Here is a 15,541-nt window from a genome sequence, read left to right on the forward strand (position 1 = left end):
CCATTATTACATTTTTTTTTTTAAATATGGCACCACAACAAACCTGCCATGAGAGGGCTGCCCACCAAAACTCACAGCCCAGGCAAGGAGGGCATTAATCAGAGAGGCAACAAAGAGACCAAAGATAACCCTGAAGGAGCTGCAAAGCGGAGATTGGAGTATCTGTCCATAGGACCACTTTAAGCCATACACTCCACAGAGCTGGGCTTTACGGAGAGTGGCCAGAAAAAGGCCATTGCTTAAAGAAAAAATAAGCAAACACGCTTGGTGTTCGCCAAAAGGCATGTGGGAGACTCCCCAAACATATAGAAGAAGGTTATTGTAGGTGTATCAGCTGGAGGCCAGATGATACTAAAATGTAGCTTTTTGGCAATCAAGGAAAGCGCTATGTGTGGCGCAAACCCAACACCTCCCATCACCCCGAGAACACCCTCCCCACAATGAAGCATGGTGGTGGTGGCAGCATCATGCTGTGGGGATGTTTTTCATCTGCAGGGACTGGGAAACTGGTCAGAATTGAAGGAATGATAAATACAGAGAAATTCTTGAGGGAAACCTGTTTCAGTCTTCAAGAGATTTGAGACTGGGACGGAGGTTCACCTTCCAGCAGAACAATGACCCTAAGCATACTGCTAAAGCAACACTCGAGTGGTTTAAGGGGAAACATTTAAATGTCTTGCAATGGCCTATTCAAAGCCTAGACCTCAATCCAGACTTAAAGATTGCTGTGCACCAGCGGAACCCATCCAACTTGAAGGAGCTGGAGCAGTTTTGCCTTGAAGAATGCGCAAAAATCCCACAGGCTATATGTGCCAAGCTTATAGAGACATACCCCAAGAGACTTGCAGCTGTAATTGCTGCAAAAGGTATACAAAGTATTGACTTTGGGGGGGTGAATACTTATGCACGCTCAATTTTTCTGTTTTTTTGTCTTATTTCTTGTTTATTTCACAATGAAAAATATTTTGCATCTTCAAAGTGGTAGGCATGTTGTTTGAATCAAATGATACACACCCCCCAAAAAATCAATTTTATTCCAGGTTGTAAGGCAACAAAATAGGAAAAATGCCAAGGGGGTGAATACTTTCGCAAGCCACTGTACAATATACAGGATAATACAGGATTCCCCTGGGGCACATTGTACTTCTACCACATGAAAAGCATCAGGAAATACTTCCAGAGTACTTCCAGAGATTCAAATAATGCAAATGTATTCCAGAACGTTTTACCCCTGTTAATTATTTTTTTGAAATTGATGCTGAGCAGACAGATTCAGTATCAAAATCCATAGGACTTAAAGATCACATTTATTTTCAGATTTATGACAAGTTAAGTAACTTTTTTTTTTACAAAACATCCTGCTTCAAAGATTACAAAGTACTTACAAAGAAAACTTGGAGTCAAGCTGTGTTGGTACCTCCTGCTGGCCCAAGACTGTACAACAGCATACAGTGTAAAACATATATATAAGTTATTGTAGGTGTATTCAATTTCTACTTTCACAGTATAAATTGGGTATACGATAAACCACGATTAAAATAAAATAGTTTGGGCATAGTGGTTTTATGAAGCATCAGGGAACAGTAGTCAACAAACCTTGAGACATCCTCTGAATTCAGTTTTACAATGGGCGCACACAGTATCCCAGACCTTTTCATAATGACATCTTTGGTGTGGGCACCCTCTGTTTTCACATTAGTTAATTTTCACCCTCACGTTATCATACGGAGAATTTTCCTCCTCTTCATGTTGGGGTGTATCTGGCAGAAAAGCTCTCTTAGGTGGCTTGGGGACAGCGTAGTCGTCAACGTGAGGGTTGTATGGATACTCGTGGCCATTGGGGTCAGCTATGGTGCCCATGATTTTCCATGCATGACCTCTGACCTCCTCGGGGTCATCGTAAACAGAGGTGGGGCAGTTGGGCTCCAAAGCAATAGCTGCAGCACAGCCCTCCGGCTCATCATAGATGTGCTCTGCCTTCGTGTAGCTGACTTTATTGCCCTTAGACCTGCTTAGGGCTGATCGGATGGCCGACTCATCAATGCTGTCGTAGAGGGGATCTGGAGCATCGTCCTTCTGGCAGCCTGACCTCTCACAGCCTTGCGGCTCCACCCCCAGGGGGAGGTGGACATTAAGCAGCATGTCCGCCATCAGGTTCTTGGCAATGGTGTCAAAGGGGAGAGAGTAGTCTGAGTCCTCGGAGGAGTGGTTGGGTCCAGCGCTGAGGCTGAGGGAGGGCTTATCCTCCTGCTGCCTCCTCTCCAGAGGCATGTTGATCTCAGAGTAGGTCTGACTCTCACTGTTCATCAGGGGGCAGCTGGAGATGTTCTTCACCTGGTTCTTGCAGGGAATGCCTCTGGTGTCCAGTGTCAGGCTCTTGACCCCGGTGAGGAGTTTATCCATGGGGGCCTCCAATTTGGCCTGGGGGAGGTGTGGGGGAGAGGATCTGTCCCTCTGCAGGGCCTCATTGACGGTGCTGTAAACACCCGGCTCCTCTGCTGGCAGGAGCCTGGGACCAGGGTCCATCTCCTGGCCTCCTGAGGCCTGTCGGAGGGGTAGGCCCGCACTCCTCTGGAGGTTGATGGCGGACTCCAGGGCCTGGAACAGCATGTTGCCCTGTTTGGTGTCAAACTCAAAGCTACCTTCGCCAGAGTCACATCTGCGACCCGCTTCAAAGGAAAATGTCACCTGTAAAGAAAAATGTGTGAGATTGCTTAAGACTTCACTATGAAGGAAAGTTTCTTACATATAATTAGCAGCTATTCACTCATAGGGAGAAACCTTGTTGTGCTTTATTTAAAGACTGTACTGTATTTGGGTTGCCTTTCTTTAACACTAAAATAACTGTCCTCAACTAGGGTTGCAAAAACCTGCCCAAAATTCCCAGGTTTTCCAGAAGTCCCAGTAAGAAGATTAGTGAAATCAGGAGGGAAAAAGCAGGATATCCAGGAATCCCCCAACAAGGATTTCTTGAAAACCTTGGAATACTGGGAAAGTTACCGGAATTTTACAACCCTATCCTCAACCGTTCCAATAGAGATTTGTTGAGATTTTAGATGCTGTTGTGATTACTGGGCTTTTGTAGTTGACAGTTTGATGAGGACGTCACCTTGTCCCGTCCGAACCTCCGGAGGAAGCGGTAGGGCCAGGTGAAAAGAACCTCTCCTGACTTGGGCTCTTTGAGGAGGAGGCTGTCGAAGTCTGTCCGTAGAACACAAGGGCCTCTCAGCTTGCAGCGCTCTGCTGCCTCCGTCCTCTTCACCACCACCCTGAAGTCCTTCAATGCTGGGAAACAGACAGACAGGATGTAACAGACAGACAGTCTGGGAAACAGACAGACACTCTTCTCCAACTCAACGCAAACAGTATCACACTGACTCAAATTGCAGTGTCCTTATTACACATGGATTTTTACACCTAGTGATAAAAGTATGTAAACCCATATACAGTTTTTATAGTATTTCAAAAGTGATATTGCATTGTGTTTGGTTGTCAATGCAACCAAATATCAACATATGAAGGAGGTGTATCTTTTGCTTGAATAGTTCCATCTGTGCCACTGACGTAGTCTGGCTTTAATTCCAATGTGTCTACAAATTAATAATTGATATGTTCAGTGATGTAGTGGTAAAAAAAAAAAATGATGTAGTGGTAAAAAAAATCACTGAACGCCAGTGCAGTAAAAAAAGTCACTCTTCCTATTCTTTAAATGTATTTTTCTGCAAATTCTGTTAAAACTTGGCAAAAAAAAACAGGGGTAAACTGCGCTTACTTGCATTTTCCCTCCACTACACTACTGGATTTGTTGGATCTCGTCTCCATCTCAAACAAAAATCTAAGAGAAAGAATAGGACTAAATCAAATCAAGCTTTAAATGCACTTTTAAATTAAGTTTTTCTTTAACTTACATTCTTGGTTGATGGAGATGTGAATCCAACATACAAATTATTCGTTTATACAAACTGTCCTTCAAATGTTGATATTTGGTTGCGTTGACATTATATACAAAGTTTGTCTATGTTGGAATTTGGTTACCATGATGACATACAGTGTCTTCAGAAAGTATTCACACCCCTTGACCCGTTGAGATCTTGTATCACTGGCCTACACACAATACCCCATTATGTCAAAGTGGAATCACGTTTTAAGACATTTTTACAAATTAATAAAAAATTAAAAGCTGAAATGTCTTGAGACAGTAAGTATTAAACCTATTTGTTATGGCAAGCCTACATACATTCAGGAGTAAAAATGTGTTTAGCAAGTCAACATAATACATTCGACTCACACTGTGTGCGATAACAGTGCTTAACATGATTTTTGAAAGACTACCTCATCTCTTCTCACCTCACACATACAATTATCTGTAAGTTCCCTCAATTTGAGCAGTGAATTTCAAACACAGATTCAACCACAAAGACCAGGGAGGTTTTCCAATGCCTTGCAAAGAAAGGTACCTATTGGTAGATGGGTAAGAAAATAATAATCTGACATTGAATATTCCTTTGAGCATGGTGAAGTTATTAATTATACTTTGGAGGGTGTATCAATACACCCAGTCACTACAAATATACAGGCGTCCTTCCTAACTCAGTTGCCAGACAGGAAGTAAACCGCTCAGGGATTTCACCATGAGGCCAATGGTGACTTGCAAACAGTTAGAGAGTTTAATGGTTGTGATAGGAGAAAACTGAGAATGGATCAACAACATTGTAGTTACTCCACAATACGAACCTAAATGACAGAGTGAAAAGAAGGATGCCTGAACAAAGTTTTTATATTGTTTTTAAAAACATGCATCCTGTTTGCAATAAGACAATAAAGTCAAACTGCAAAAAAATGTGGCGAAGAAATTAGCTTTATGTTCTGAATACAAAGTGTTATGTTTGGGGCAAATCCAACACAACACATCACTGAGCACCACTCTTCATATTTCCAAGCATGGTGGACTAGGGATTTTTTGGGGGGATAAAAGAAAACGGAATTGAGCTAAGCAGGAAAACCTGGTTCAGTCTACATTCCAACAGACACTGGGAGACAATTTCCCCTTTCAGCAGGACAGTAACCTAAAACACAAGGCCAAATATACACTGGAGTTGCTTACCAAGATGACATTAAATGTTCCTGAGTAGCGTAGTTACAGTTTTGACTTAAATCGGCTTGAAAATCTATGGCAAGACTTGAAAATGGCTGTCTAGCAATGATCAACAACCAACTTGACAGAACTTGAAGAATTTTTTAAATAATAATGTGCAAATATTGTACAATCCAGGTGTGCAAAGCTCTTAGAGGCTTACCCAGAAAGACTCATCAGCTGTAATTGCTGCCAATGGTGATTCTAACATCTATTTTATTGACTCAGCGGTGTGAATACTTCTGTAAATTACATTTCTGTATTTCATTTTTTATAGGTTTGCAATTGGAAATGTTGTAAAAACATGTTTTCACATTGTCATTATGGCGTATTGTGTGTAGATGGATGACAAGAAAAAAATCTATTTAATCAATTTTGAATTCAGACTCTAACACAATAAAATGTGAAATAAGTCAAGGGATATGAATACTTTCTGAAGGCACTATAATCCTGTTGTTGAAATTTCAACGTCAAAACAAAAGTTTATGTTGATGAATTTTTTTCAAATACAATGTATTTTCCATGTAGATTCAACGTCACAATATGTTGACAAATTACATTGAAACAACATTGATTCAACCAGTTTGTGCTGAGTGGGCAGATCCAAAAACTGGGTCTACATTGAAGGTTGTGGGTCTTCCAGCAGGACAACAACCCCAAACACATAAAAAAGCAGCCAGAAATGTTTAAGAAGAAGTGCTGGACTGTTCTGGAGTGGCCAGCGAAGAGTCCAGATCTGAATCACATCTAAAAGCTATAACGAGATCTGAAAACAGCAGTTGGTGGAGGGCATCCCTCAAATTTTGAAGAATTAGAGCAGTTTGTTGTTAAGAAGTGGGGCAAATTGTCAGTATAACGGTGCAGCAAGCTCATTGATGACTACAAGAAGTGTTTGTCTGCAGTTATCTTGGTCAAAGGCTACACAACCAAGTACTAGCCAATAATTTTGTCATGCCATTTGTCTTTATTTTCTCAATCAAAAATGTAAACTTAAGTTTCCAGAAATGTAATTGGTTCTTCAATGTTGAAAATCTTATAACAAGTTTTATTTAATTAAAAAAAAAAAAAATGTTTAAGAAGAAATAGTGAATTATTTTAGAAAAGTGCAAGTGTGACAATATATTTGGCCACAACTGTACAGTACAGAATTAAACAACACCAGACTCTCATTCATGTCCTAGCATATTGTACTGCAGGCTAACTGATTTCCCAAAAAATTCCAGTTGTAAAGTGATCATTCCAGTGCTGGACCCCCCCCCCCCCCCCCCCCCCCCCTGCTACTGTTCCCATGATGAACGAAACAAGCCAAGTTACAGTCAGTGCAACGAACATAAGCTATGGGGGAGAGCATTGCACTTTGTCAGTTGCTCTGTGGGAGGGAGATCAAATCCCAGTCACAGCCAGAGGCATATTACTCCTGTTTTCCATTCACTTGGATAACAGTCTTTAAGTGAGAGAAAAGTGGAATACATTCTCATTACCAATCCTAGACCTACACAGAGCCATGTATTTAGAATCTAACTTTGGCCTGAATGCCAAGCATCACATCTGTAGGAAACCTGGCACCATCCCTACAGTGAAGCATGGTGGTGGCAGCATCATGCTTTGTCATTATGGGGTATTGTGAGAAGAAAAAAACAAATGAATCAATTATAGAATAAGGCTGTAACCTCACAAAATGTGGAAAATTCAAGGGGTCTGAATACTTTCTGAAGGTACTGTACGTACGTACATTTTCCAAATCCCTTTAGAGAGAGCTAATATAATGGGAGTTTGAATATACTGTAGATCAGACTCACAATGTGTTAGCATGGTTTCAAAGAAAATACTTTCCACTCACGGATGAAATGGATGAAAACCGACACTTGTGAAAACCTGTCACATCCATCACTATCCCTTCCCTTTAGGGTACCTTCGAACCAAAATGCATGAAACACCCCAGCTAGCACAGTGGATCAGGGCCAATTCCGCCTGAGAGTAGGGGCACTCGGCTGAGAGTCAGACGTCATGTGGCCCGAGTCTGGGCCCGAGTATTACTTATTACTCATGTGGCCTGAGTATTACTTATGGCCAGGATGCGAGGACTGAGCTCGGGCTGATTCCGGTGTGAGTTATCTGGCCCAAATGTATTACTTGGGGCTCGGGCTGATTGCAGTGAGAGTTATCTGGCCCAAATGTATAACTTGGGGCTCGGGACGATTGGGGCTACTCTCTGGCAGATGATTACACATGCTTTATATAATTAACATTTTGTTATTATTTTTCCATATTTTGTCATTGTTTCTGTGTCCCATCGCACTGTAGCGACTGCTGTGGCGGGCCAGGCGCATGCACACTGATACGTTCACCAAGTGTAAGGTATTTCCTTCAACACAAAATGTTTTTTTGTGGATGGGTATAACCAAAATGCATGAAAGGGTGCTTTCAAACGAGTATGTATAAAATGACTAATAGTAATATTTAAAATTACTAAATCGGGTAATTTTGTATACATTTATTTAAATTTGCACCGGGTCGATTCTGGGGGGATTCTGGTAAGATGCCAGCAAAGTCGGCTGAATTCCGGTAGACGGAAACGGCCCGATGTACTTGGGCCGATTCTGGGCAGTCATTCATTTTGATTCCGGGCCGAGTCCGACACCCAATTCCGGGCCGATTCAATCAGTTCCGGCCCCCCGGAAGAGGGCCGCTTCTGGGCCGATTCCTCATTGCTAGCTGGGACATGTCAAACGCAGAGGTTTAGTAGGGTGGGGAGAGATAATTAGCAAGAAACGGTGTTGTACATTTTTAATTGGTTGTGATGGACATATCTTGGCAACTTTTCTGATTGACAGCACACCACAACCCTAGGCCCTCCCCCAACGCACTGCTCCCATTGAAAACCATTGGGTTGCTGCATTTTTTTACAGATCCGTTTGTCTCGTTTGAAAGCACCCTTGACTGAGCTGGATCTTCACTGTAGCGTCCTTGAGCAGCACCTGAGAGAGAGACTCTGTAACAGAGCTGAGCAGAGCAGCATGTTTGTAAAATGTGTCTTAGGAAGCCACAGATATATTGCAGCACTGAGTAGAGGATGTTTCGTTGAGAAGATGCACTGGCTTGTAACCTCTCAGCACTTCCTCAACCAACAAAAAGAGAGAAGGGCCTATTGACTTCCTGTTGCATCCAAGCCCTATATGACAGAAATACCCTGTTCTTAAAATAAACTCGCTGACTTCTCTATACAGTAGCTCAGCTCCACCTCTTTGCCACTGGTGGATGAGCCTAAACCACCAAACCAGTTTCTCACCAGAATTTATTTTTTAAAAAAATTGTTCCGTTCTACAATGCCTTCAGGTCATGTGATACTTTGCAGTCTGTCTGTAGGTCTATTTGGAGGCACATTGAACTAAGCGTGGCCCTGTAAAATGCTATGGATAAGTGTTTTGGTTTTTGGGTTCACTTCTTCCCAGGTGCTTGGTTCAGAATGTTGAGGTTGAGAAGTTGCTTCCTCTGCCTGGTGCACCACATGCGTTTGCTGTTTGTTTATGAGAGGCATGGGATTGCATGACTGAAAATGGCACATGAAATAAAAAAAACTGACAATTCAAGATGGATGACTACACAGTCACTGCAGACATTTCAACTCAAGGTGCCACGACTACTACATATACTGTGTAATGCTGATAGAAAAAAATATTTTTGAAGCCCAAGCACTACTTTCACATTATACAACTATGCTTGCTTTGGCTCATACAGTATCTGGCTACGATCAGCTCAGTGGAGATATGCCTATTCATATCACACACAGAGATCCTGTTACATTTTTGTAATCCTACAGTAAATACCATAAACAATCTGAATCAGAGTGTGTGTTTTACCCTCAGAACGATACACTGGCTGCAGGCCTGTCAGCTGAAAGTTGCATGCTGAAGTTGTTAAGCTTGGGATCTCAAACGCAGGCTCTGGTTTACCTCACGTGCATCTACTAATAATTGACTGCACGTAGGTTACAGCCAATCAGAAATAGACATACTGGTATACTTAACCCAAATCACTGCCACAATGCTGTAGCTATTACGATGTTGCTGCTAAGGACACATCTTGTTCTAGTTTTTATCAATAAGGAACTAATGACAGTTGTAGACAAGAATATCCAAGATCCAGGATGAGAAAAACATAGCTAAAAACCGGACACAGATTAAGTCTTTGATTAAAAAGCATGCTCAATGTAGAATCTCCATTGAAATAGCTTTATAGTCCAGGACTTATCTATGTCCGAGAAATCAGCCCTAAATGTTGTTGGTTGAAAGGATGTGATATTTAACAGATCAAATGTATATGTCAAATGTAATGTATTTGCCTCATTGCACTTTTAAGACATGGAGAGAACAGAAAACAGTAGAGAACAGGATGTAACTGACTTCTGACTGATAAGTAAGTGGTCAATGTGCAAACATGCGGACACTGGTGGTGCAATGCTCGTCAACCACAAGACAGGAAAATATGTCACAATTTTCCACTATGTATAACAGTAAAAATAAGACAGAGATGTACCCAATGTGTCTGTGTGGAAGAGGCCACAGAAAATATATTACAAAATGCAGTTTGGTTTTATATTATATATTGACATTTATATTTTATTTTATTTTATATACTGTATAGTCAAGTTTTTTGAACATTTGCCTCAAATGGAAAATATAAAGAAGCACTTCCTCTATTCAAATTCATCTCAAATTATTCTCATTTAAAGTACTGTTACTGTAATGCTCCTATGTATACACCCCAATATGACTTACTTATTTAAAGCCCTAGGTTCCTCAACTTGAGCTCTGTATACACTCCAGTATACACTCCAGTAACTGATCAGAGTGGTGATGAGTTGAGTCACGTCAGGCACCTTTATCCTCTCATTACAAGACATTAGATGAATGTCAAAGAACAGTGTCCCATGACCTGAAAGAGCTCAGGGCTGTATTAAATACAGTGGGCCACAGCAAGTGCTGCGTATGTAGACATACAGTATAAGTGACACTTTTCTCTGCAGTTATCTTAGAATGTCCTGTGTGTGTGTGCGTGTGCGTGTGCGTGTATGTGCTTGCATGCATGCACGGGTGTATGTGTCTTGCTATATAAAATTATTTTGTTTTCGTTCATGGGGTAAATAGCAAGACTTACCACTGTCTCTTCTGCTGTACAGAGAGTTGTCCTCCATCCCCATTTCTGCAGCATCTGCCTTTGATCGATGCACACTGTTACGTTTCATCCCTCCTTTCTCACCCCAGTTCATCTGCATTGGTCAAATATACCATCATAAACATACTGTGAATCTCAACATTTCCACATATTGGAAGAAGAAAACAGACTGCAGGGCCTTGGAATGTTTGTATTGTTGGTTGTGCTTGTGCGTAATAATAACAGTGTTCACTTGTGTACTTAGCAGTGTTCAGTTGTGTACTTAGCAGTGTTCACTTGTGTACTAAGCACTAGATCTGTACCAGCTGTTTCACCAGTGTTAGTTGGATGATGGATAATGCGAGCTAGCTACTGCTCCGGCACTGTTTTTTTCCTCCTGAATTGTATTTTGCTAATACAAAGCATATAAGGGAGAGACTGTTAACTAAGTTCAAAACACAAGCTGAGTGAGCCATTACTCTTCAGCAGTCAGCTAAAAACAGTTAAAATTAGTGTGTTTCTTTGGTAAACCCTGCTACTGTTTTTCATCACAACCCTTAGAACCCTCAACCCTCAAAAGCCAGTGTGTGACAGAGTATTTTTGTTATAGCATGACAGTTTTGAGTTCCTGAGTTATCTGCTTGCTTTTCAAAAATATTTTGAACTGTAATGTCATATCTGTTGTCATAAGTGTAATGTCATATATTGCTGTATGCATGTTTACAGTATATCAGTTATGATTTAGGTCCCCAGCCCTATGTTGAACTGTACATGAACTGGACATGCAGCATCATATAAAGTGCGATCCCTCTACTTTTAAGCAGAATCAAACCTGACAGAACAAGGGATCTGACTGAACGTACAGGGAATGCAATTTCGCACAGTTTCTGTGTCCAGTCGTCCAGCTCGACCATCTCCGCAGCAAACACAAAAAGTTTGTCTGCAGTCTCCACATGGAACTGGCCACAGTCTTTCGGGGAGCCCTCCATGTCCACCTCTGACACCCGGATACAGTCGCTTAGCTTGATCACCTTCTTGCTCTCCTGCTGCTTGCGGAGGTTTTTGTCTGATTTCTCCAAGGTGCTCGCACCATCTTTGCATTCAAAGAACTCTAAGCGTGAGATGGAGCAGGTACTCTCCCTGTACAGGATCGACCAGACCTTTTTCCATTTCTGTCGGGGAGTAGACAAAGCATGGGGTCAGACAGCAACAGAGGCACAGAAGGCCAATATTCATATTTTAAAGGATGTCTCTGTGTGTTTCATGAGGCTACTGTAAACCCTATTACTAGTTTCACTTCCTATAGCCCGGAATAGGCTTGACAGTATCCAACTGGTCAGCAGGTGAAAAGAGGAAGATAAAGTGAATCTATCATTCTGAATCCATTGTCAACACTGCTCTTCATATGCCATTGCTCAATACTGTTGAGGGGAATAACTTGGATGCTTTGCTCTGTGAAGTTCCTTTAAAAAACTAAATATTTTGCAATACTACAAAAAAATGCGATTGATTCAGTCTACCACAGTGGAGATGGGTTTTGCAGACTGGCTGCTACTGCACCAGACTGGCTGCTATTGCACCATTAAAACAAAACCCTCTATGGGGAATTTCGAGACTGGTCTGAGACCCGCAGTACTACTCCTGGAGCTAATACAAACACATCAGGAAAGTCTAGCCTGACAGGAAATTGACCTTAACTATAGGTTATTCCCCCTGCTTTTAACTAAACAAAGACTCCTTAATCTACATAAGTCTCTGGTACAGAACTATGGAAATCTTTAGCTGTACCACATAAAAATTATTGGTTGCTGTTTGTCTTTATAACTGGATAATTCATCAGCTAATGTAACTTTTTGTGAATTTTGAAGCATTTATTTCAATAAAAAAAAGAACATAAAGCCTTCATAATTCATAAAGGTCATGTTAACTTGCTGATATTATCTCATAAAACAAAACGTATAAGATCTCCTCAGCCTGTGTTAACTTCAGACCTTATTTTCGGCGTTTATCATAAAACCCTATTGTTTCCCCATTCATTTTCACCATAGGGATGACTGAACGAACCAGAGGTAACTCATTTCCGAGTTCTAGGACTACAAGCTGGCAAAGTCTGGACAACACAGCAGGGTATTTAACACTCTCTCTTCAGTCATGTGTAGCAACATCATTATACTGTCTTTCTTGATGAGCGTTAGCTATATTGTACAAATAAATCAAGTTGATTCAAAGTATTATTACTAAGTAACTGGTACCACAGCCATATTTTATTTACTCAACTTTACTCAAGTGTTACCTGAACTAGAAAATAATTGTTGGCCCAAAATTGCTGAAGTCGAGGATCTGTAGGACAGTCAGTTTTACGAGGGTATGTTTGGCAGCGTGAGTGAAGGAGGCTTTGTTTTGCAAAATAGGAAGCAGATTCTAGATTTCATTTTGGATTGGAGATGTTTAATGTGAGTCTGGAAGGAGAGTTTACAGTCTAGCCAGACACCTAGGTATTTGTAGTTGTCCACATATTCTAAGTCAGAACCGTCCAGAGTAGGGATGCTAGTCGGGCGGGCGGGTGCGGGCAGCGATCGGTTGAAAAGCATGCATTTAGTTTTACTAGTGTTTAAGAGCAGTTGGAGGCCACGGAAGGAGTGTTGTATGGCATTGAAGCTCATTTGGAGGTTTGTTAACACAGTGTCCAAAGAAGGGCCAGATGTTTACAGAATGGTGTTGTCTGCGTAGAGGTGGATCAGGGAGTCACCCGCAGCAAGAGCGACATCGTTGATATATACAGAGAAAAGAGTTGGCCCGAGATTTGAACCCTGTGGTACCCCCATAGAGACTTCCAGAGGTCCGGACAACAGGCCCTCCAATTTGACACACTGAACTCTGTCTGAGAAGTAGTTGGTGAACCAGGTGAGGCAGTCATTTAAGAAACCAAGGCTGTTGAGTCTGCCGATAAGAATACGGTGATTGACAGAGTCGAAAGTATTGTATTTTATAATTGGCAGTTATGATATCGTTTACTACCTTGAGCGTGGCTGAGGTGCACCCGTGACCAGCTCGGAAACCGGATTGCACAGCTGGAGAAGGTACGGTGGGATTCGAAAGGGTCAGTGATCTGTTTGTTACCTTGGCTTTCGTAGACTTTAGAAAGGCAGGGCAGGATGGATATAGGTCTATAACGGTTTGGGGCTAGAGTGTCACCCCCTTCGAAGAGGGGAATGACCGCGGCAGCTTTCCAATCTTTAGGGATCTCGGACGATACAAAAGAGAGGTTGAACAGACTGGTAATAGGGGTTGCAACACTGGTGCCAGATAATTTTAGAAAGAGAGGGTCCAGATTGTCTAGCCCAGCTGATTTGTACGGGTCCAGCTTTTGCAGCTCTTTCAGAACATCTGCTATCTGGATTTGGGTGAAGGAGAAGCTGGGGAGGCTTGGGCAACTAGCTGCAGGGGGTGCGGAGTGGTTGGCTGGGGTTGGGGTAGCCAGGAGGAAAGCATGGCCAGCCGTAGAGAAATGCTTATTGAAATTCTCGATTATCGTGGATTTATCGATGGTGACAGTGTTTCCTAGCCTCAGTGCAGTGGGCAGCTGGGAGGAGGTGCTCTTTTCTCCATGGACTTTACAGTGTCCCAAAACTTTTTGGAATTAGAGCTACAGGATGCAAATTTCTGTTTGAAAATCTAGCCTTTGCTTTCCTAACTGACTGCGTGTATTGGTTCCTGACTTCCCTGAAAAGTTGCATATCGCAGGGACTATTCGATGCTAGTGCTGTCCGCCACAGGATGTTTTTGTGCTGGTCGAGGGCAGTCAGGTCTGGAGTGAACCAAGGGAGTGTATGTAAACTTCTGACCCACTGGTAATGTGATGAAAGAAATAAAAGCTGAAATAAATAATTCTCTCTACTATTATTCTGACATTTCACATTCTTAAAATAAAGTGGTGATCGTAACTGACCAAATCAGGGAATTTTTACTAGGATTAAATGTCAGGAATTGTGAAAAACTGAGTTTAAATGTATTCGGCTAAGGTGTATGTAAACCTCCGACTTCAACTGTATCTGTTTGCTCAACTTGTCTCATATGTTCATTCAACTATAAATGATTATTTTGGCATCAAAACTAAAAAAGGCTGTGCAACTAGTTACACACACACAAACAGTGCTTTTAACTTTCACATTGTACACACTTTGACATACATGATTACATTGTGCTTTCTCATTTATATAGTAAATATTTTATTCAACATGTCCTAACCTGGGATTTGAACTCACATGGCATTTAGATCTTCCTGCTACGCCACCATGTCTGTCAATTATCAGTTCATCTGACTATTCTCTCATCATTGTTTTGATTTATTTATTTCAGCAATTTTGGGGTTTTCTGTATAGTTGTTTAATGTTGGTGGGGCATTTTACTCTGTTTTAATGTTAAAAACACTGTGTGTTTGTATAGCTAATTCCACAGCTTTTTATGTTAGACGCACAAATAATAATGTGTAGTTTAATGAACATATCAGGCAATTTGAGCAAACACATCATTTTAAGTTGGCTGAATTTTGTCCTACGTTTTCTCAAGTTTGGTCCAACTGTTTTTTTTGTTCGGGTAACACTTGGACCAAAAAGTGGAGTAAACCAAAAAAAGGCTGTGGAACCATTTACTAAATAATAATTACTTGAAACAACTAGATTTTTTGTTTTACAGTGTAGATGATTTCACAACCTCAATCAATTAGCAGCTGTTTCTTACATGATAACAATACCACTAATTAAATTGATGGATGACTCATGCGCATGATATCGAGATGGCAGAAGCCATTGAGTTTATGTGTGTGAGTAAGCAACACATATTAATATAGTATTCAGGCCACACAGAGACTCTGAGGAGAGTGCCACAAAGGAGCTGTGGCAGGTCTTACCTTGCCAAACCTATGTTGCTGTAAGTAGAGCATTCCTTTCTTCCTGATGTCCTCCTCCATGGTGTACCAGCTCTTTTGCCCCTACTCCTCTCCACTTTTATCTCTGTTCAACACGACGCCCTGCTTGTGGTATCTATCTAGAAATGACGCAAACACCTCAAGTTCCCTGTCATGCTGACTTCCTGTATGCGCAGCTGCATCACAGAACACAGCAGTTCAGTACTAAAACACTGTGTGTGTGTGTGTGTGGTACATTTTTGTCATTTAGCAGACGCTCTTGTCCAGAGCGACTTAAAGGAGCAATTAGAGTTAACTGTCTTGCTCATGGGCACATCAACGATTTT

The 15,541-nt window shown here is 41.5% G+C and overlaps 1 protein-coding gene across 1 annotated transcript; it reads right to left on the minus strand.

Moving 5' to 3' along the window:
• Positions 1-1,286: 1,286 nt before the first annotated feature.
• Positions 1,287-15,332, minus strand: dok2 (docking protein 2). The gene is made up of 5 exons (XM_038989558.1): positions 15,198-15,332; positions 11,152-11,460; positions 10,292-10,403; positions 3,110-3,285; positions 1,287-2,688 (listed from the first exon to the last, which is right to left on the minus strand). Exons 1-5 carry the CDS (start codon positions 15,255-15,257, stop codon positions 1,696-1,698), a joined length of 1,650 nt encoding a protein of 549 aa, XP_038845486.1. The 5' UTR covers positions 15,258-15,332; the 3' UTR covers positions 1,287-1,695.
• Positions 15,333-15,541: the final 209 nt, after the last annotated feature.

The sequence above is a fragment of the Salvelinus namaycush genome, chromosome 1, assembly GCF_016432855.1.
Source record: "Salvelinus namaycush isolate Seneca chromosome 1, SaNama_1.0, whole genome shotgun sequence".
NCBI classification, from domain to species: domain Eukaryota; kingdom Metazoa; phylum Chordata; class Actinopteri; order Salmoniformes; family Salmonidae; genus Salvelinus; species Salvelinus namaycush.

Excerpts from the sequence above, each read along its gene's own strand:
- dok2 (XM_038989558.1), bottom strand. The coding sequence starts at position 15,257 with ATGGAGGAGGACATCAGGAAGAAAGGAATGCTCTACTTACAGCAACAT. Across the intron at positions 3,286-10,291 it reads GTACAGCAGAAGAGACAGTG|CATTGAAGGACTTCAGGGTG; the intron begins GTAAGTCTTGCT and ends TCTGTTTCCCAG. Across the intron at positions 2,689-3,109 it reads GGAGGTTCGGACGGGACAAG|GTGACATTTTCCTTTGAAGC; the intron begins GTGACGTCCTCA and ends TTTTCTTTACAG.